This window comes from Phytophthora infestans, genomic scaffold (assembly GCF_000142945.1).
Source record: "Phytophthora infestans T30-4 supercont1.32 genomic scaffold, whole genome shotgun sequence".
Lineage (NCBI taxonomy): Eukaryota > Oomycota > Peronosporomycetes > Peronosporales > Peronosporaceae > Phytophthora > Phytophthora infestans.
The window spans coordinates 719,639-742,753 of NW_003303727.1; the positions used below are offsets into that span (position 1 = coordinate 719,639).

Here is a 23,115-nt window from a genome sequence, read left to right on the forward strand (position 1 = left end):
GATAAAATGTTCTGCAAGGCCGATCGTCGGACTGGTCTGCAAATACACCCATCGTCTGCAAGGAAAAAGTTGCTTTTGTGGCCGTGTTTGTCAGTTCTTTCCATATTTTGCCGGTACTTTGGCAAAAGATAATCAGCTGCAAAACACGAAAAAGACACAAAGAAAATGTTTCATTTCCTGTGAAACGAAGTTGAAGCTAAATTTTCTAGTCGCCTTATGCCCTACCCCTGTCTCATACACTCCCACTATCAGCTCGAAAAGTAATCAAAATGTCATCGTGCACAAATGTAATACACCGCAATGCAATCTTGCCTCGGCCTTTATAATTGCGTGCCTACAAGTACACTGTAGTGACATTATGAAGAGCAGGCTTCACCACTTCCCTGGCGACGTACTGCTGCTTAAATGCTGGCGTTACTGTCATGTTCACCTACTCAAGTGAAAGCTGTCGAACTTCGCTCAATTTCGGGTAAAGTGAAAGGTACTTTTCGAAAAAGTCCAGCAGAGGCACGTCACCCACGCTAGTCGCCACTGAGCCCTCTCGATCTTAATTAACGATGATGGTGTACAGCATAAAGTCGCCCCCACCACTGGATGCACTACACGTGGGCGGGGCGAGATGGATCTGCCGGTGTTATGCCTATTGCGTCGGTTGAGCCAGGATTTGCCGCTCGTCGGTGACCGCGGCGACGTTCTCCTCGTGCTGGCTGTACCAGGCGTAGTGGTCGGTGCAGAAGTTGTTGGTCCGCTCGGACGCAGGCTTCCGGCACGTCGCGATGGAGCAGCGTTTGCCTGCGTGTGACAATGAATCAGTCAGAGGACCAGCAGTCAGCCAGCCAGCCGACATATCTGAGCTGAGCTCACCTCCTCCGTGCGCCCAGCACCGCCCCAGCGACACTGCGATCTTGGAACACCCTTCGAACTTGCAGCGGGTGCCGCCGCCGTGCGACCAGCAGATGCCGCGCGACTTGGCGCGCTTGGAGCAGCCTTCCACCTTGCAGATGGTGTAGCCACCGTGTTTCCAGCAGAGCCCTCGGTTCTGCGCACGGCAATTGCAGCCCTCGACGTTGCAGCGCTTGCCGCCCTAGAGGTACAGTAGTTACCCATCAGCACCCAAAGTAGACCAAAGCAGATATAAACACACATGCACCCCACCCCGTGTCGGATACACAGACCGTGATCCACGACGTATTTATCACAATCTGGTTCCTTGCAGATACGAGCTTTTCTCTTCTTGCGTTTGGGCGCAGTGGCGTCTACAGCGTCGCCCTGTGCCTTGCGTTTGGCGGAGGTGGGCGTGGCAAGCCGCAGCTCCGTGTCTTCTCCTTTTTCTGCCCCTGACACGAGATTCGGCTCCATTTTGACGCCCGCGTGCCTGGCGTCGTCCAGGATGAAGTCGATCGAGCCTTTGGGCGTCGAGCTACCGAGCCCGTCGAAGGTCGAGCTGGGCGACAGCAACGGCGTGGCCGGCGGTAGACGCGCAGGCTCGATAGGCTTGACGAACAAGTCTTGGAAGGACATGGCCCGCATGGTCCTAGCTCACTTTGATATTGACGCTGTGCTACGTTCGACTCGGCGTGGAGCGTCCCTTGCGCACTTGGTCTCTCTCTGACGACTGAGCTTGGGTTGCCCTCTCGGTCATTGCACGTGCATAATCCGGCCACGTTTATTTTTGAGTCTCCATGGGCAACGTCACTACTTGTGTACTGTACTGTACTGGGTTACGGGTAACGTTACTGTACAGCTCATTTTTATATGAGTCGAGACAAAGCTAACCAGGCGCTGATCCGAAACCAGAGAAGGCTTCTGTGTGTGATGCCGCCACCGCCAATTCTCTTTCGGCCTTAACTGCCAACGAACGCTGACCCGCAGCAGCTTCATTCGTCTGTAAATGAGGCCTGTCGTGGATTTGAGCAGGTACAAGTCGTTTGAGACGAGCTGGAGTGGGCAGCAGATCTCACTCCTCGAAGACGGACGCCGTCAATGCGTGGCCAGCGGCTTTTCCATGGAGAAACGATGGAACGGAAGTAATCGCAGGCGGGACTCCCGCCGCGGGAGCTGGCTCCGCGACAGCACCGTGCTGTGCACGAGCCTCGTGTGGTCGTCGGCATCGGTAGTCTGTCTGCCGCAGACATTGCGGGGCCTGTGCCGGTACAGTACAATGGCACCCGTAGAGATACGAATCGTAGACTCGCCCGGAATGCTTGCTTTATTGCACTCGCTGTCTCATTGGCGACATTGACCGTCAATGGACGGTGGAAAGCGCCAGTGCTTTGTTACCGTCATGCTCAACTGGCAAAACTCGCTTGCCGCTCTCGTACTGGTCAACAGGAGCATCGCCACGTATCAGGATATCGTGCTGATGAAGCTGATTGCGCAGCAAGCAAAACTACACCGCAGACACGATACATTTTTCATCTTGCTTTGGCTCTGGAAATGGTGTACATGTACAATTTGTACATACATGTACTACAAAGTCCAATGCGCCAAACAGTCGGTAATCGACTAGCTCAACGACTTGGTCACGACACATCCATTTAGCGTCAACTTGGCGGGGTCAAGCACCTTGCAAGCGTGTGTGGAGAAGAAATTCGCTTGCTCTCCGCATGATTAACCGAAGGTTGCGAGACTGACTGTTTTCATCGTGACGCCGTCGGACAAATTCAAGAAAACGTATTACATGTACAAATAAACAGAGAGGCATTAGTAGTACTACTATTTAATACTACTAGTATTTATACTACTACGTAGTACTACGTAGTACCTGTACAGTGCGCGTCGTAATTATAGCCGCACCTGAAAAATAGAGCTCTTGCGCCGGAAACTGAGACCTGCCTGCAATCGAAGGGCTCGGAGGCCGTCTTAAAGGGATAGAAGACTTGTGCAGCAAGCGAGGTTGAAAAAGATTAAGTCGGCTTGGAGCCAGGAGGCAAAATCTGGTTTGAGGTCGGGTCAGAATTATAGCCGCACTTGCAGGCTCTACATGCAAACGGCTCTAGTAGCCCGTCTTAGCTCCTTTTAACAGCCGCGTCGCTTCCAGCCGCTTTAGGACGCTTCACACTAGCTTCTTAACATACTCAGGATCAATGCGAGACCACTCTAACTTGATCTGTCTGATCAAGTCGGCAGGCTTGTCAAATTGGCGTCCGTTGGCGTACACCCGGCGAGATAGAAGCCCCCACACGTTCTCTATGATGTTCAGATCGGGGCTTTTGGCAGGCCACGCCATTGGTTCGATGTTATGGGTGGCTAGGAAGCCCTTGGTGAACCTCGAGGCATGTATGGACGCGTTATCATGTTGGAAAATGGGGGTCAAATTGCCCAACTTTGACCCCAGTTATGGAAGCATGCTGGAGGTCAGCGTCTCGGTGTACTTGACAGAGTTCTGCTTCCCCTTGTATAAATTTACACAGCTTTATCTGTTTGAGAAAAATCATTGTGAACGTGTTTATATAGTTTACACGGCGTCTACGTTAGCGTTCCTATCTTAATTGGCCACAGGAGCGAGTGCAGCAGCCTGCTGCTGAGTCCGCTGCGCGCAATGCTCGGCGCACAAGTTGCCGTTCCGCTCGTACGCCGGCTTCTGGCATGTCTCCACTAGGCAGCGCTTACCACCGCCGTGCGCCCAGCACAGGCCATGCGACACAGCGATCTTTGAGCACCCGCCGTGTTTGCAACGAGTGCCGCCGCCGTGCGACCAGCAGATGCCGCGCGACTTGGCACGCTTCGTGCAGCCCTCCACCGTGCAGCGCGTGTAGCCGCCGTGCTTCCAGCACAGCCCGCGGTTCTGCGCGCGGCAGTTGCAACCTTCCACGGAGCAGCGCTTGCCACCTCCGTGACGGATGCACAGGCCCCGATCCACCACGTACTTCTCGCAGCCCTCCGATTTGCAGATGCGCGTCTTGCGCTTCTTCTTGGGCTGCGGCTTGACTTCTTGCGGCTGGATCAGGCTCGTGGTCATTGGCAGCGATGACGCAGAGTTCGCGTACGGGTGGTACAGGATAGTGGACGGCGCCGTCGGGGCAGCGGGCACGTACAAGTGCTGCTGGTTGAGGAGGTTCTGGGCGCCCCCAGCTTGGCCAGCAGGCGGGTTCAGCAGGAACGAGATCGACGAAGACGCGCGCGTAGGCGACGAGGTGGCCGACGAGGCGTAGCTGCCCTGAGCCGCAAGAGTACTCATGAGGCTGGGCAGTGTAGGCAGGCGGGGTGCCAGCGACGGCAGCCGGATGGTGCGGATCGTGTGCGGTGCCGAGTACGGCTCGGACGGCATCGAAGCCGCCTGCAGAAGCGGTGCCAGGCGCGAAGATCCGACGGGGACAGCTTGCATGGAAGATAGACAATTGTTGAACTGGTAGGGTGCTTGCTCGCTGGGTGGTGTTTTGCCAAGTGAACAGCGTGAGTGCCCTGACAAACGGGCTGCTGAACTGAGTTGTTGCTGTGACGACTGGCAAGAGCGACTGGGAAGATTTGCCTGTATAGAAAACTCGAGCTACAATCTCGAGACGATTTGCCCTACCGCGCTGAAAAGTAAACATACCGTCTGTCCCACTAATGAGACCAACGCGTTCTGCTGGCCGAGCTTGAAGCTGATCCGGTTTCACTGGCGCTGAGCCCGTCACGCTATTCGGATCCCTTCCGACTGTAGGATGGCAACCCTACCGACACGCCGTATATATTAACGCAGCCCAAGGATTTCTGCGAGCGAGTTAGGCGATCCGTGTTGGGATTTGGATTAGCCTTGCATAGAATAATCAACACATGTCACCGCCCAGCTTCGCTCTGGGTTGTTGCTCGCGCTTTGCCATTTCAGTAGGAAGAAGCGTGCATCCATGCGGTGGAAAAGCGCCTGGGCGAGAAAGTGCGCTGTGCCATCATTGCGCTCGTCCGATTCGGGTCACGTAAAAGTGAAAGTAAACTGTTGAAAACGTTGTGAGGTTGTGAAGTTTGTGGCCACAACAGGTTTTGCTGTACGTGTACAGTACCCAGACTTTTATGCCCGATATAGCAGCGCGACGATGTATCTAAAGCTGACACCGCAAAAGACGTAGAAACCTATTGGTATTATAATAGATTCGGGAGCACAGTACACACGTCTATTATTTGGTTGCTGTAATAGTGAGTCGATCCGAGGCAACAGCTTTAATACACGTAGGTACACTGGAACAGCTGCTTTTGCGCGCTGTTCTCTTAGCTTCGGCTGCCCTATCCATAGGAGAACACGCTGGTGTCTCATCCAAAACACGGCCCGTGTTGAGGCAGAATCCATGCCACTTCGTCAATGCACAGCAAGCCGAGAGCGCGATACGGCTCCCAGCTCCGTCGGTTCATTACTGTAACAGCCTTGGCCGAAGTAACTCGCATTGACGAGGCCGGGCTCAGTAGAACTACTGTACTGTACCAAAATGCTAGGCAAACGCGGCGGACCCGATCGGTTTTTGACTCACAAAAATCAAGTTCGGCGCGCTTTGCCCGCTGTGGCTTTGTCAAGCTAGCAGCTCCAACAGGATAAGGTGCGACTGGCTTCAGCTCGAGCATACAACGGCGGATTACCGGACGGTGCAGCCAGCGAAAAGTCATCCGCACTCCAAACCATCTTTTGCGTCCATCTGGACGCCGTCGTTTACGGCCGGGACAAATCGCATTGGCAAAACGGGGAAAGCCGTGCTTGTGAACCCTTGTTGAACTTTGAGTCAAATATTTGTTCATGCCGTACAGACTGTACAAGCTACTGTACTGTACTGTAGAACAGTCTGTAGCTCATGTGTTGAAAGCTATACAGTAATACATGTATATGCATGAAAAATAAAAATAATATATAAATGCGCATGTACAGCTTTTTTGCTTTAGAATATAATATCACTTTGTACATTTCTGTTGCTTTAAAAAACTACATACTTATAAGTACTGTACATGTATATTTGGTTCAGCCTGATGCTATAATACCAGAAAGCCGGCGCTACGATAATATCCGAGATGCGGTGCAGCAGCGCGGCGAAACTGTGGTCGTCATCACTGCTTGAATACGCTGGAAAGGGAACAAGAGAATAAACAGCCATGGTCCCAGCGCAAATGGACACGACGAGCTTGCCCTTGGCGCGTAGCTCAATGAGCTACACATGAGCTAAGCTCATGTGTACTTCGAACTATGAAGTACCGTACATGTACTGTACAGTACTTCTTATTTTAGTACTGTAAGCGGGTGCTGTAGGGTTACTGTACACTAAAAACATAAACTACTGCAGTCTAAACTCTTCTTGTTGTTTTGATTTAATACATGTAGTGCTTATCGATTTTACGTAAATACAATTAAGCTGGCAAGCCCTTATTTCCATTATCTAAGTACTACAGTACTGTACATTTATTAGTGTACTCCGGACCATGCGGCGGAGATGCACTGCATGTACGTTATGCGTACTTGTACAGTACCTGCATCCCTTCCGAGGAATTCCTAAGTCGATCCCGACGCAAGAACCGCTGTGGACCATTCCATTGTCGTTTGGTGCTACATCTCAGGAGTGCCTTACCGGTATTAGTATTTACAATTTAAAGTTCCCTTTTGAAAATAAGGTTATTAGAGAGAACAGAGCCAAAGTGATCTGAGATTACACTCGCCCTCGAGCGGGACCCACAGCACGTTGGTATTAAGGAGCGTGAACTCCGCCGCGAGTGCTCACAGTATAATAAAGTGTCGTTTGTATCAATATTTGATAGATGCATCAAAGAGAGAGAGGTTGATTTATTCTTTTCCTTTGTTATTAGTACAAGCTCAGAATGGACTCTTAATAAACTCCGCTGCGAGTGCTCACAGTATGGTAAAGTGTCGTTTGTATCAAAATTTGATAGATGCATCAAAGGCACGAGAGAGAAAAATTAATGATTTTTTTATAAAAAAAAACCAAAGCTTAGAATGACTCTTAATTTTAGCACGTAAATAAAAAAAGCAGCGACAGAATGGACCAATTTATTTCTTACTATTTTACTTAAATAGTTTTATTTAAAAATAAAAATACAATAAAGTAAAGTGAATTTTATCCGCGCTTACATGTACTGTAAGATGTGCTGTTACCCATAACCCTACCGGTACCATGGTATTTCATCGCTTCTGCTTATGTACTGTATTCACTTCTGCATTATTATAGTAAACTCACCGAGTTTTTAGTAAAATAGAAATGCCGTGCAGTCTTAAAAGGTTGTTTAAAAAACCGCTAACGTTAGCGACGCTGTTCCTCTCGCCTGCAATTCGAATGCAAAAAAACAAGCATGTGCTTTTCCAAGAATCATGTTTTCCGGAATACGGCATGGAATTCGCATAAAATTAGATTTTATGCAGTATCAAGATCCATACGCTAAGACACACTTTTTGAGACTGTTATCTAGTGTGTCAAAAATAATGCTCCTTTTGAAACATTTTGAGAGTTTTGATTAGGGCCAGGTCGAGCGCGTGTAGCCACCCTGGCTTCTCAAAGCTTAAGTCAAACTGCTGCTGCCCATGCTCTACGTCACGACGACTCCACGACTCGTGCAGCACGAGTGCGGATAAGATTCGAGCCAGGCTCTGTAATCCTCTCGGTAGTCATACATCTACCATTACAAAAGCTGATACAGTGGTGATTCATAGTTTAAAATATAAATTTGTAAACTTACATGCTTTTGTATTTGCTGGATAATTTTTATATTTAAAAATCAAAATTAAACATTTTAGAATTGAAGAAGAACGCAAAGCTAAACTATGTTAATATTTAAACGAGAATGGAGATAAAGCGCGTGTTTAATTCTTAGAAAATTGTAAAAAGCTTTTGATCTCCATTCTTCACAGTGTAGAGAACTACCTTATACCAGTAACATCGACAAAACCCCTCCGTGGCCAGCAATTTAAGATACCTGGTGCATACTGTATGTCTGTCACATAGTGCAGCGCATTTTACCATCATTTGTGAATTACTATTTGGGAGTTTGGGCAACTTTCTCAGTGCGGCCAACTCAAACCACAAGTAAACACTGCAGGAATCGTGCTCCGGCAATCACAGCGACGAATTGAGTTTGCCGGTAAACATGACCTTAAGTACTGTATGCAAATGCGTTACAAGGCTTGAAGTGACGGATTAGAGGCTTGAAACTCGCGTTGTTGACTCACAAAAAGCAAAATGTTATAACTATAAAAAAAAATGCTGAGAAAAAAAGTTTGAGTCTCATGCATTGCTCAGTAACAGGTGGTTTGACGTGTTCAGTATTGTTGAGATTATCTTTTAGTCGCGCAAAACCAAACGCCTCGTTTGAACCTTTTCGCCAAGCTGCCAGCGATTACGGCGCAGCCAGGAAAGACAAGTGTTTTGATGGCAGTCACGCCCTATCCTCCCCAGCATCCCGGACAAACTCACGCTTCCTACTGAAATCGAGTAACGAGCTCTCTTGAAAGCTTCAAGCGCTGCTCGCACAAACTGTTCACGCACATTTCGACCCAAGCATTCGCAAATCTCCAAAATCGATCTTGCCAGTCGCCAAAAGCGTGGTCAACGTCTTCTCGAGTCGAGTTGGCGGATTCCTCACTTCGCAAAAAGCCGTTCTTAGCCAAGCTAACGCGTTGGTCTCATTAGTGGGACAGACGGTATGTTTACTTTTCAGCGCGGTAGGGCAAATCGTCTCGAGATTGTAGCTCGAGTTTTCTATACAGGCAAATCTTCCCAGTCGCTCTTGCCAGTCGTCACAGCAACAACTCAGTTCAGCAGCCCGTTTGTCAGGGCACTCACGCTGTTCACTTGGCAAAACACCACCCAGCGAGCAAGCACCCTACCAGTTCAACAATTGTCTATCTTCCATGCAAGCTGTCCCCGTCGGATCTTCGCGCCTGGCACCGCTTCTGCAGGCGGCTTCGATGCCGTCCGAGCCGTACTCGGCACCGCACACGATCCGCACCATTCGGCTGCCGTCGTTGGCACCCCGCCTGCCTACACTGCCCAGCCTCATGAGTACTCTTGCGGCTCAGGGCAGCTACGCCTCGTCGGCCACCTCGTCGCCTACGCGCGCGTCTTCGTCGATCTCGTTCCTGCTGAACCCGCCTGCTGGCCAAGCTGGGGGCGCCCAGAACCTCCTCAACCAGCAGCACTTGTACGTGCCCGCTGCCCCGACGGCGCCGTCCACTATCCTGTACCACCCGTACGCGAACTCTGCGTCATCGCTGCCAATGACCACGAGCCTGATCCAGCCGCAAGAAGTCAAGCCGCAGCCCAAGAAGAAGCGCAAGACGCGCATCTGCAAATCGGAGGGCTGCGAGAAGTACGTGGTGGATCGGGGCCTGTGCATCCGTCACGGAGGTGGCAAGCGCTGCTCCGTGGAAGGTTGCAACTGCCGCGCGCAGAACCGCGGGCTGTGCTGGAAGCACGGCGGCTACACGCGCTGCACGGTGGAGGGCTGCACGAAGCGTGCCAAGTCGCGCGGCATCTGCTGGTCGCACGGCGGCGGCACTCGTTGCAAACACGGCGGGTGCTCAAAGATCGCTGTGTCGCATGGCCTGTGCTGGGCGCACGGCGGTGGTAAGCGCTGCCTAGTGGAGACATGCCAGAAGCCGGCGTACGAGCGGAACGGCAACTTGTGCGCCGAGCATTGCGCGCAGCGGACTCAGCAGCAGGCTGCTGCACTCGCTCCTGTGGCCAATTAAGATAGGAACGCTAACGTAGACGCCGTGTAAACTATATAAATACGCTCATGCTTGCACTGTAGTACATTATTTTTCTTTTAATTTTAACAGCGCGTGTACCTTGGAAATGCATCACTTCCGGTAGCCGAGCGCCGCCGGTACAGTAGCTTTTTGGTGCAGGGATTACTGTATACTAATACGTACATGTATGCGCAACAGCTTCCAGTTCTCCAGGGCTTCGAGACGAAGTTCACTTTTCAAAACCTTAGTGAAAGATCAGTACAGTACTGCACCCCGTTTCGGGAAAGTAAACAGTATAGGATTTGCAAATATATGCGATTTTGGAGTACAGAGTATTGTTCATTTGGATTTGGGATCATCACATCCGGAGGTTTATCAAAGTCCAGGGACGCAGAAACGGGTTGCAGAACTGTATAGCCAGGCCTTCCGAATAATACATTGCAATTGAAAATAATGTGGCAATATTTGTTTGGAATAATTTATTTTATTTATTTATGATGAAAACTTTCAGTTAGATATTTCCAGTATCGTCATAAATTATTTGTAGCCTATGCTGCACAAACTACTCAATCCCAGCTAAGCAAAACTGACAGCCAGCCACTCCTTGGCTGGTAGGTAAGTCCTTAGAGAGCGCATCCAGCTCAATCCTCCTCATTATCCAATTCACCATGCCCGTGACAACCCCTTCACCAACCAGCAATGTATCTTGGAAGTAGTGGTGTAATAATACTCTTATGAAACTGCATTGAGTTGCTCATGGGTGATGCTATCAACAAGGGGGCCGAGGAGGGCTTGTGGAATCGCTAGGATTTGGTAGTCTTGCATGTGACCCATGGCGAGTATATGCAGTCGGCAATGATACCAGAGGAGGGAGCACCTCGTTGCTGTCGTTGCAGGTGGAGATGACCACTTCAAACCTATTGGCGGGAAAAATTATGATACTTTAAAGTAAGTATTTGAGATATATCCGTCTGAAGCAGGTTTCCGGTCAATGCACATTCGAACTCAATTTGGATCATCAAATTTTGCGAGAAAAAAACCCACGTGGTTTGTGTAAGGAATCCACACCTGACGGTATTTGTGTGTTCTACTACACCACAGATCTCGCTCCCATTTTTTTCCCTTCAACTGCCAGATACAAAAGCATCTATCTCTGCGGTCACGCCCAGCGTTGCAAAGGTATTTGCTGCAGCACCACAATTTTGATAGTGTATTGGTCATCGTATATCAAGTCGCTACTCACTTACCGCTTGTTGCTCTAGCATTCTGAAGAGAAATGCTTGGTGAATTTTCGTGGTTTCACCTTGTTGAGTGTGCACACCTTGCAGGAGCGACGGAAGTGCTTCACCATTTGCTCACCGTCAATCGTGTCTGGGCTTTCCTCGAGTCTTTGGTCTCCATGTATGTGACATGCACTTTCGACTACGGATGACCGTGGGCCGGCGCATCTCTTACCGAGGACGCGACCGCTCGTTCCCTCGCGGTTGTAACTTGCTGTACCCGTTGTACTACATAATACAGCGTTATGTTGGATGCTAAAGGAGAAGCCTATACTCTTGCTTTGATGATCCAGCATGCGACCCACAATATCTGCAAACACTTCCTCGAATCAACGGAGAGTAGCTACTTTCATCAACGTCTCGAAAACTGCGAAGTGTCGTGCAGGTCGCATGTTATTTATCTTCCGAAAGTGACGCTACACAATAAATGGGTTGACGGCTGTCATGTCAAACGGCCCCAGCAATAAAGTCCTGTAATACTTGCGTGTCTTGTAGGCTAGTTAAACGCTGTAACTCTGCATCTACAGTTGATCATGGACGTACACCCTTCCAGCGGTATTAATTACGCAAGATTTCTGGCGCGGGGACTGGTTTCATCTCCCCTTGAATACGGCGCACTATAAAGCAAGAAAAAATCCCGTATTAGCCGATCGAGCATCATCAATTAGAGTGAACCTACAGGTACTAACAGCACCGGTCTTTCGATTGTCACCTGATGACGGCATGTGCACTGGGTGGCGGTCCATCTACATAGCCGCGGTCAGCTGTGGAAACGACTGGCTTCTCGTCAACTTTGTCGTGCCCTGCGAGGGTACCACCATTTTTCTGTTTTTGACTGTTCTCAATTTCATCTTAGTCACAACGTCTTTAGGCCTGTCTGTTGAATTGTACCTGTCAGTTACATGCGGCGGTGCAGCAGCTCTAACGCCAGCTTTATCGATGTGTAAAAGCGGTCTGTTATGACGATACGCCATGGAGACGTCGGCGACGGTGGACAAGCGCGTTCACGTTCCGCAACCAGCGACTTCACCCTTTTATTGTCTTTTGGTCCGGGTGCTCAAACTTGGCGCCAGAGTAGACTTCAGTTCTGTATGCAAATGAAACAGTAAGCTAGCGTTTTGTTGGATACTTTTGTGAGGCCAAGTCCTTATGCTCGCTGGATATTCAACATAAGGACTTATGCAAAACTACCACCTCGGCAAGCTTGAGCTCGCCACGGTATCCTCACGTACCTTTTACAGTACATGGGCTTAGCACACGCTGCGACAAGGGCCTTGGTGCCCCACTTGTGCGGTTTGTCTTTGTTAAACTGTCGAGTAGGATTGTATCTTGAGCGAGATGGCAATGTGGCTTCGTCGAAGCTAGTGACAGGAGGTGCACGATATCCTCGGGCAAATCGTCCGCTGCAATACGCCGACAGCTGGGCGTATTTTCTACAATCGATCTTGGCAAGCGCGTGGGGACTTATCTTTCGAAAATTGGAGGTAGCCCATCATGTAAAAAAAAAACGGCTCTTGCTCAAGAAGAGGCCGAAATTGTTTGCCGGCAATGCTCCCACTTTCTTTGCCGTTCTTGTACGTAGCCCCGCTTCTCTTACACAATCGCACATCGCAAGCGGTGCTCCCGGCTGTTGCTCTCCGTACATTGCTGCTTCTCTTTTGCCGTCAAAATGCTGCGAAGTGACTTTCCAACGGGTCCCACCATTCTTCTCTGTCCGCCGTTTTTCTCGAATGAGAGAAATCAACTGATGTCGGTCACCAGTGTTGGTGGGTGCTAGTACCTATCTCTCGTTGCTTTCAACCATATCCTCATAAAAGGTAAATCTAAGCCTGTAATCTACACATAAATGATTATCTTATTTTTTGTATGATTCGAAGGCCAATACACTTTTTGAGTCAAATAAACGTTTATAGCTAGCCGTCATTGGGGCTGTGAAAAAGCGAATTAGGGTATACACTCTTATTTTGTACGGACCAGCACAAGGGGATGATACATGTACAGTATTATAATAAACTACTGGATATCGAGATTAATAGATGAAAAATAATGCCGCGCCTTGCTGGAAGCGCAGCGTCTCTACATGTAGAGCTTCGCGAAGCGGTACACTTGGCATGTCAATGATCTCATTTAGGTTTTCCATTTTAACTCAATAGTTTTAGGGCCATTTACCTTCACTTTCTCATAACCCGCTACCCTTCGAGCAAAATCATCTGTGATCGGTCCGGATACAGTTTGTATCAGTACGGCTCCCTCGACCCCAGCTGGCGAGGGTGACCGCGGGAGATGCACGTACCGTGCGCCAGGAGGGAGGAAATACCATCGGTCAGTAGAAAACTACTGATCTGTCCCCAACGCGGCGCTGCCTGCACAACTACTGATTTCACAGCTACTGGAGTGCTGTTAAGTTCGCATTTGCATTTTCTCTTAGTCCTGCCTCGTTTGGTAGTTCGCATTTGCATTTTCTCTTTGTCCTGCCTCGTTTGGTCTATCAGTCTCTGACCCCGGCGCGTTGGCTGCTCGCGACGCTGGGTTCGTCTTCCCCGCGTAGATTGATAGACCCAGACGAAATTGACTGACTCGTGTTCGAACACCATCTTTAGGCGCGCTGGCACGTTGGTACTTGGCTCCCACGTCAACTCTGTGTACCCCACCCATTGAATAAGGTAGTATACGAAGTTATTGACCCACCGTTTGGCGTATATTCTTTCTACCTCGAAAAGCTGAGCATTGTCTCCTCTACTGGCTCGGCGCTCGTTTGCAAAAAGACCTCCTCCTCTACTGACAACGTCACGTAACCCACCACCTATGGACGATGCACGCTCGGCGTCCAGCTCTCGGTCGACTTCGTTCGGTATGCTAACTTCTCTGCTTAGACGAAGCTGCCAAAAGGAGCCGTCCAGACGGCGCTGGATCGTTTGGGCGTGACGCTGTCGGGGGTTGAGCGGAGGCATCTACCAAAATGACGAATGCCACCGAAGTGCACTCCACAAAAACAACCATATAAATAAAGGCGTTTTGAGCAGCTAAAAAATAGTACACCGAAATAACATGTTGACGTCGAAGTAGCTGGGTACACGACGTATCCAACTGGTTACTCTCAGGGTACGTTAGTAGAGTTCTATCTACTCACAGTAATTGACTCCCCAGTCCGTTTGCTGCTGATGTTTATTGAAAGTGAGGATCAGTAAGATAATCTATTGGAAAGAAATACCTTAATTATTAATCAGCAGTCAACGGTTGCAATTGTTTGTGTCGTAAGTTTCCTTGTTTGTGTTGGAAACTCAGTGTCTGCAATATTGGTTCGTGTCGCGTATACTCCCCCATACTTTTGGCTGGAGCGGTCTGAGGTATCAACTTTTGCGTCCTCCCTCAAAACACCCACGCTTATAGCTGTAGCGATGTCAGAAAGATCTACCACGAAGGGAGAACTCCCATAATTCGGAGGCGGCTTTCGAGGCATGGTACGCTTAGGGCAAAAGCGGTTTTGCTGAAGGCAGCAGAAATGGAGCTATGATTAGAGTTAGGTACGGATCGAACTTTATCATTTTCTACTGATTGCCGTCTTAACTGCGCCGCGTTGGGGACAGATCAGTAGTTTTCTACTGACCGATGGTATTTCCTCGCCAGGAGGAGAAGGTAAGATGTGATGGCACGTGATGTGTAGCACAGAGAGAGATAGAAGATTTAGAGGATTCAATTCAATACACAGTTTCAGTTTAGCTCGGTAGAGAGCAGTTCGGCCTGGCAGAGGACCGGAGAGACAACAAAGCTAGCTTTAGTCGTTTCTAAAGGTTGGAGCTCCGCGCAGTGCAAGCGCGAGAAGACATAAGCGACCAAGACGCGACGGACGAGTAAGCGGCAGCTACGGCACAAGATCCGACGATCGACGAGTTAGCTGCACGCGCCGCAGCGATGCGGCTTGAGCGAGGCGTCGCACTCGCCAATATCACCGGGACTGACGATCACGATCCCGAACCCGTTGAAGACGTGCATGCGGGGGAGGCCATTGAGGTCATGGCCACCGCCAGTCCAGCGGTAGGCGGCCAGCACGTGGTCGCGGCTCCAGCGCTACCGCAGCCTCCTAGATTATCAGGCACGACGATGCAGGACAGGAGGATCTTCATGCGCCAGCACGATACGTACTTGGCTGCCATTAACGCGCTTCAGACTCAGTGGGGTGGAGCGTTTGCGATGCTGGTCGGAGCGCGTGTGAAGGCGACGACGAAGCGCATGGTGGCGCGGTACGAGCTCTGCATGGCGCCGCATATGGTCTCAGAGCAGCAATGGATTGATTACGTCAAGCAGGTCAACACACCATCGCACATCGACTACGCGTCCGTTGATAAAGCCATGAAGAAGCTGCAGATGAAGACAACGTGGCCTGAGCCAGAGAGTGGAATGATGAATCTACAGGCCGATCTGGAGGCCATTTTGGACCAGTTCAACTTGACTGAGGCGTTTGAACACGAGCAGCGCCGGATCGTGATATATCTTACAGACACGCTGGCTCCCGCCAGTTTCAAGGCAGTGATCACCACCAAGTTGACGTTACATGAGAATAAGAAGTACAAGAACGAAGTGGTGCCGTTCTGTTCGTGGGTCACGCAGCTCATGCGTGAGTTGATGACATGGGAACACGCTGCACAGGCAGCCGCGGGGGCATCTACTAGAGAGAATATTCAACGGCACGCCAGACGAGGTGGTTCTAGTGGCCGTGGTCAGGGGTTCCGAAAATGCTATTTATATTTAGTTGGAGGATTCAGCAATACAAATAATTTTACCTATCTCTCCGTCAGAGGTGCCTGCAATAATTGAACGTATTGCAAGAAATATATAGGAGTTTGTTTGGAGAATAAGTATTGGGAGATTATTGCGCTCCCCGAACGACCTTGCGCACAGTGGCTGCGCTCCAGTACGTGCGGCTCACCTTTAAAAAGAGGATACTCTCGAGATGCAGTGGAGTCATGGCTTGGCGGTGCATGCCAACCACTGCCTTCGCCTGACTAAAGAATCTCTCCACGATGTTGGAAGTCGGAGCGATCATAGACACTTGATCGCTAAAGCGTGAAGTAGTTTGACGAAGTCGTCTCGCCTGCTCGAGCGCAATTGCGGCAAAATCTTTACCTAGCGCTGTTGTCTCCGACGAACTCGATGGAGGAGCGTCTTCCGGGGCTAGCGGCTCAAGCATAGTCTTCTCATCGTCAGACAGCGATCCCTCACGACCCAGCAGGACATTAACACAAGCTCGCTCGAAGACTGGACTCTTGACGATCTCTGCGTCGGCTTGAAGGTACTTGGCGACTTCGGGTTTCTGAGCAATGAGCGCGTCAAAGAGGTCGCGCACGTCGAGTAGCGTTATGTCGTCCGCACTTTGCAGCTTTTTAGAGGTTGATTCGTACATCTTGAGGGTGTTGAGGATCGTCTTCAGCTGCTTTTCCTCTCGGCGTGTTGGCATAAACTCCGCCAGCTCCTCTTCAATGTCATCACTGATGAACTCCTTCAGCTCAAAGTATCTGTTCACCATGGCAAACGTCGATGACCAGCGAGTGTCCTGCTTAGGGACTGGTCGAAGAAGTGTTTTTCGCCTAGCATAATAAAAAAAATTATCAGATATCAGAAAACTAAAATTAGTCGAATTAACCCACCGTAACTTTGCGGACACCAACAGCGAATTTTTCACCTTGTACATCAACTTCTGGATCTTAGTGATCAGCTCATCGTCGCCAGAGAGGAGCAAGTTTACCGCCAGGTTCAGACGATGGCTGGCACAGCCCACCATCGAAACCTGCAGCAGATCGGCAACAGCACCGTTCACGGAGCAATTATCTCCGACAATGTAGACAATATTGGCTTTGCTCCGGCCAAAGTAAGAGAGAATTGTGTCCAGAAACTTAACGTGACTGCGAGCTGTGTGGTCGCTGACCTCATCGTCGACAAGTGGCGCCATTGCGACCAAAATGTTCTGCACTTGCCATCGTGGTGAAAGGATGCAAAGACTGCGACGTAATGCTCTGAACGGAAGGTCCACCCGTCAAAAATGATGCCAAACGACTTTGGCAGAATACCAGCGATCACAGTTTCAACTTCACGGACTAGTAGGCACATGTGTTTCACGAGGCTGTCCGTCGAAAGGCTCCCAATCCTTACGTAGTTAGATGCCGCGTCTGTCTCACAGAACGAGAAGGGCAGATTGCACGAGAGCACAACGTCAATCCAAGAGAAGACTTTGTGAGTCTTGTCATCGACGAGCCCAACTAACGTTTTCGTATTTGAGCTGGCGCTTGTCATGTCCGCAACGAAGTTTGTGTGCCACATGAAGACGTGGCCAAGTAGGTTTGTGTAGCCAGTGTTAGGCTCCATTCGGCGCTGGACACCACAGCGACACTTGTATACTGCAGTAGGCTCTTCATCATCGTCGAGTACAGCCGTAAAATAGAAAGATGACACTTGCTTCGACGTGAACGGGTGCGTGCGAACCATCTTCTTCGACGTCTTGGCCTTCTTGGCATTCTTTGGCGCTCTGGGCGGGGCGGAAGCTGCCTTTCGACGCGGCTTTGGAACGCTCCACGGGGTCTTCGCAGGCATCGTATTGAGTAGAAAAGACAATGGGCTGTGAGTATATTGCTCCAGCTAAAAATGCTAAATTGTTGGAGGATGATGCGCCATCAATCGATGAACGTGCTCCATTCGAAGAAGTGATTGTGAACCGGTCTCAGGAGACCGGTTCGCAATAGGGTTATTGGTGACACAGAGCACAAAACAAATATTGCAGCCCTTCTAAGCAAATCTAAAAATAAATAATTTTTCGATTAAAATACAAAAGTATTTAATAAAAATAGTATTTTCGGAACCCCTGGCCGTGGTGCGAAAGGAGGTCGAGGACGCAGTGAGAGCCTTGGTACAGGCAGCGATGGGGAAGGTCGCGGAGGTCGTGGCAGTCAGCATGGTCAAGAAGACGCACGGTCGTCGCATAGAGGAAACTTGAGAGACACGTTTGTCACTGAAGGAAGAATGCCTAGAGCTTCACGAGGTGAATGCTTGAAATGTCACTCGACTTAGCATCTAGTGAGAGACTGTCCGAGCTGTCTGCCAGGTGAAGCATCCGAATTGCTTAAGGCGCTTCGTGAGCGACGCGACGCCGCTCGCGGTGCTACGGTGTGTCATTTTGAGGTTGTCAGCCACGACGAGCGTCTCGCCGAGGACCGAGACGTCGGAGCCGATCATGGTACAGTTGTGGCTAGGGTTGATGGTGTGGCTGTGAAAGCAATCCTCTTGGACTCAGGAGCAGACACGTCATTCGTGGCGCGAGGTGCTCTGGACGTACTCTATCGGTAAGGCATAGTAGTGGATATGAAGCTGGTAGATGGATTGCGGTTGAACCCGGTCGGTGGACACGAGGTGGATGTACACCGCAAGGCAACGTTCCGGGAGGTCATACTCACGACTTCAGCTGGCCCATTGATGCTAAGAGACTAGACAGATTACGTCGAGGCGGATAATGCGTCGACGGAGATGACTGTCGGCCGCCCAATCATGAAAAATTTGAGGTACTCGACGGACAAGTTGTTGGTAGAAGTACGCGATACTCGTCCAGAGTGGAATGTTAGCGAGGTGAAGTCGGAAGTCTGTGAAGACGATGTCACCCCGACTACTCTGCAACGTGTGTGTCGTATGCAAGTAGCTGCCGGCAGCGAGCAACATATGATGGAAGAGGAAGCCGATGACATTGATCGTCTTGCGACGAGGACCGCACTACCTATACTACGCCCGACGGCCATACGTGAGATCATAATGTACTTTGAGAAGAAAGTCGAGGTGGCCACAAAGATGGGTCAATTCCGGTAGGTCGAACAAGGCTATGGGCGATTTTACATATGAGAATGGATTACAATCCAATCCATTCTATTTTGCATATGATAATGGATCACAATCCAGTCCATTCTCATATGTAAAATCGCCCATATCGAGTAGAATTCGGTAATGACCCGCCGGTGCGAGCTGAGCCGATGAAGGTCCGGCTGAAGCCCGACGCGACCCCAGTGAGTGTGCAGCTACGCCGCAACTTCCCTAATGATCGTGCGTTTTTGGGCCGTCACACTGCAACTCTGATCAAGCACGGACTGGTGTTTAAGAACCATAGGAGGAGGTGGGCATCAGCTCCAAGGATAGTTCGGAAACGAGAGCAGGACTCCGATCCCTCAGCATACCCGCGGATGACCATTGACAGCCGCAGTGTCAACGATCGGACGGAACCAACGCCGTAGTCGATGCCAATGCTGGAAGTGGTGCTGGGTGATATAGAAAGAGTAAGATGTTTTTATACTGGACTGGTTTTAAGGCTATTGGCAACTGCCTCTATCCCCGGAATCCCAGAAAATGTACTCTTTCGTGACGCATCGAGGCATCTACACCCCGACACGAGTTCCTATGGGTGCCACCGATGCGGTGGCGTATTGCCAAGGTGAGGTAGAGGAAATATTTGGAGACCTACTTGGATATTGCATTCTGGCATGGCCTGATGATATTCTTGGTTATGCTGAGCGTGAAGAGGCTTTGCTAGAGGTACTGGACAAAGCTCTCGCCCGCTGCAAGCATTTCGGGCTAAAGCTGAATGCCAAAAAAATGTCTGTTCTTTGCAACGGCGGTAAAGTGATGTGGCAGAACCATCTCAGCTGAAAGTGTGAAGCATTGTCCTGATCGAGTGCAGGGACTTGTTGATGTGAAGCCACCGTAAACAGCTGCAGAGCTACAGCAGTATATCTGCGCAACCAACTGGATGAGGAAAAATATTCCGGAGTACACGAGTATAGCGGCACATTTGTACAACACATTGAAGCAGGTGGCAAATATGGCTGGTTCACGGAAGAAGAATAAGCTTGCCAAGGTGAGACTTAGTGACGCGGAGTGGAGCGACAAGGAAATCGCCAGTTTCGAAGACGTTCGTCGAGCCTTGTTGAAGATGGTGCCGCTGGCCCCCGAAACCAACGGTGGAGCTGTATCTATATACTGATGCGAACCAGGCTTTTTTTTTGGATGCTTTTGTGACGCAGTTGGAACCAGAGGAAGTCTCGCTACCACTGGAGGATCAGCATCATCACCCGTTGGGGTTTCTGAGTGGTGGGTTCGCTGGAGCGTCAGCACGTTGGCCAACGATCGAGAAAGAAGACTTTGCCATCGTAGAAGCTACACGTCGTCTCGACTGTGTGCTGCTTAGACCAAAAGAGTTTCGACTGTACACAGACCATTGGCATTTGGTGTACATATTCAATCCGTACATTACCGATGGAGCCATGGCGAAGTATCAAGCCGACAAGCTGCAGCGCTGGGCGCTTTCTCCACTTACGTTTCGGTACATGATCGAGCATGTACCTGGTGAAGTTAACGTGTGGAGTGATTTGTTAAGCCGTTGGGGCGCTGGACAGGAGCGTATCGAGGACCGCGCGTTTGCACGAGTCGCGCGTCTAGCGGTTGTGCAGCGCGTGTCACCACTTGAAGAGCCTGAGTTTGCCTGGCCCACTGAGGCCGAGATACGAACACTGCAGCGGGCAGCGCGTGGTGCTGGCGACGACCTACAATGTGCTGTGTGGAGTGATAAACGTAGCCTTATGGTGATGCCGTCCGGTCAAGTGTGGATCCCGCCCGACACGGGCGACCTGCAACAACGTCTTTGCGTAAAAGCACACGCAGGTGCGAGCGGCCACAGAGGTGCCCGTGCAGCTACGCGAGCTCTGGAGACTGTGTTTTTCTGGAGAAGTATGGCAAGCGACGTTTCCACGTTTACGAGGGGGCGTCCTCACTGTATGACAACAGCAAGTGGGGATACCCCGGTCGTTTAAGGAGACGCTGAAGACTACATAACCAAACGAGCTCCTTCACTTCGACTGTCTGACGATGGTTGATGGCACTGGTGGTAACAAATATGTCCTGGTTCTGAAGGACGGGATGAGCGGATTCGTGAAGTTGATCGCCTGCACTCAAGCGACGCTAAACGTTGAGTACCAATGCCTGATGGATTGGTTCAAGAGGTTCGGCGTCGTCAGGCAGTGGGTCACCGATCAAGGAGCCCATTTTCGTAATCAGAAGGCCGAGAGATTGCAGCGGACGTTAAGTGACCAGCACCATTTCACCACAGCGTGCACGCCGTGGGCAAGCGGGACCATCGAAGTAGCTAACCGCGAGATTCTTAAGTGTGTGAAATCGCTTTTAAGTTAGCAAAAGCTTGCTGTCCAGGACTGGCCGGTCGTATTGCCGGTCGTTCAGGCTGCGTTAAATGGAATGTCGGCGGATCGCCTCGTTTACAAGGCGCCAGCGACGGCGTTTACAGCGCTGCCAGGTGGCACGCAGCTACGAAGTACCCTTCACCCCCGCGGCCAAAAGGAGTCGACGGTGGCGTGGGTTGACGACACTGTTCGCGAGCACGTGACAGCCGTTTGTGCGGCTCTGGATTCAACGCACAGGACACAAGTAAAAAGCGACGGCGCACAGCGCGGGAGCGCCATGCTTGTCGCCAAGGTGTCAAACTACAAAAGTTTCGTGAAGGTGACTTTGTGCTGGCCGCGACAGCAATAGGTCGTAGCGGCAACAAGTTGGCCCTCATTTTTCGTGGACCCAAGAGAATCATACGCACATTGAACGACCTCACGTTCGAGGTCCAATACATCATACCGCCGTTTATGGTGTCCGTCCGTCACGCATCGCGACTTCAGCTGTACCGCGACGCACTGCGAGGCACCCTGGAGGATTTACTAGAGCATACTATCAATGGCGAATGTGGCCATCTTGTCGAAGCCCTGCTAGACTGCCGCTTGAGCCCAGCCACACACCGATGGGGAATTCTTGTAAATTGGGTCGGCAAGGATGACGTCGAGGCCTCATGGGAGCCTGCAGAGGCCATTCAAGAAGACGTTCCGACCCTATTGCAGACATTTTTGGACGAACCCGCTGATAACCCATTACGTCAGCGGCTGGCTGCAAGTTTGGCTGATGCTCAGGGCAGAGCTACCGCCCAGCGTCGCGTAGATGGTCCACAGAGGGGGCACCCGAAATCATACCCTCCAAGCCGAGGGGGAAGTGATTCGTCCGGATCTAATTTGTATCAGTACGGCTCCCTCGGCCACAGCGGGCGAGGGTAACCGCGGGAGATGCACGTACTGTGCGCCAGGAGGAGAAGGTAGGATGTGAAGGCACGTGATGTGTAGCACACATACAGAGAGAAGATTCAGAGGATTTAATTCAATACACAGTATCAGTTTAGCTCGGTAGAGAGCAATTCGGCCTGGCAGAGGGCCGAAGAGACAACAATCTGGATGAATGGGTCCTAATGTCTTCCCTGGTAGACACAAGCAACAAGCGCGTTCTTTTCAATTGTGATGCGCTATGGAATAAGAGCTTCGCCGACTCATTCCTTAACGCGCTTAGAATTCTTTATTTATTGATAGCCTCTTAATTTAGCTTGAAAGTGTATCGGCACTTTTCACTAACTTACCCTGGCGTCACTCTGATATAACATCCATAGATTTTAATTCATCAACTTACTTTGTGTTTTATTCTGAATTTCCACTTTTTTTTAGTGAATTAGTGTTGAGAATAAGCATATAAAGGTTTTTTCTAAGTATTCTGGACACAGAACAAATAAGTGTGACTCCAAGCTGAACGAGACAGCATGGCGTACGCTGGGCTTCGTCGATATGCACTTACCGGATTGCAAGAGAGATTTCTGGCGGGTCGAGTGCATGTTTTATGCAGTCGAAAGTCAAAATCACTTTTTTATAGTCGCAGTCTGCAACAAATGGCTTCGACATCGAACCCACTGGCGATGGGTGCACCACCACTGTCCTTCAGTATTCGTACTTACGATTCAATTCAGGACAGCCACGGAGCCGGACGGGATCTATTGATCAACTCGAGGGGCCGAGCATACACCTTAGCCTGTCAATCTAGCCATGTTGCGCACACCGGTTAACACAGTGGACACCGCATGGGCTCATAACCAGGGCTCCCGATTATGGCATGGTCTTATCAATAATTTCTTATGAAACCATAAATTTATTTTGTCATGGGGAGGTCGACATCGATTCTCAGTAAAACGATCCTATTTGCGGTTATAAAAAGCATGAAAAGATAGCTATTTCAGGTCTGTCATTTTCCATTTCAGTTTACGCCTGCTTTTACGCGCCGACC

The 23,115-nt window shown here is 50.2% G+C and overlaps 3 protein-coding genes across 3 annotated transcripts; 1 reads left to right on the forward strand and 2 right to left on the reverse strand.

Annotated features, from left to right (window-relative positions):
• Positions 1-640: 640 nt before the first annotated feature.
• PITG_14112 (uncharacterized protein) lies at positions 641-1,605 on the reverse strand (the record flags this gene model as incomplete). Its single annotated transcript, XM_002899193.1, has 3 exons — positions 641-792; positions 865-1,084; positions 1,156-1,605. The coding sequence occupies 3 exons, from the start codon at positions 1,357-1,359 to the stop codon at positions 641-643; spliced, it is 576 nt and encodes a 191-aa protein (XP_002899239.1).
• A 1,821-nt stretch (positions 1,606-3,426) lies between these two features.
• PITG_14113 (uncharacterized protein) lies at positions 3,427-4,378 on the reverse strand (the record flags this gene model as incomplete). Its single annotated transcript, XM_002899194.1, has 1 exon — positions 3,427-4,378. One exon carries the CDS (start codon positions 4,325-4,327, stop codon positions 3,488-3,490), a length of 840 nt encoding a protein of 279 aa, XP_002899240.1.
• Positions 4,379-8,215: 3,837 nt separating this feature from the next.
• PITG_14114 (uncharacterized protein) lies at positions 8,216-9,655 on the forward strand (the record flags this gene model as incomplete). Its single annotated transcript, XM_002899195.1, has 1 exon — positions 8,216-9,655. The coding sequence occupies one exon, from the start codon at positions 8,816-8,818 to the stop codon at positions 9,653-9,655; it is 840 nt and encodes a 279-aa protein (XP_002899241.1).
• Between the last annotated feature and the right edge of the window lie 13,460 nt (positions 9,656-23,115).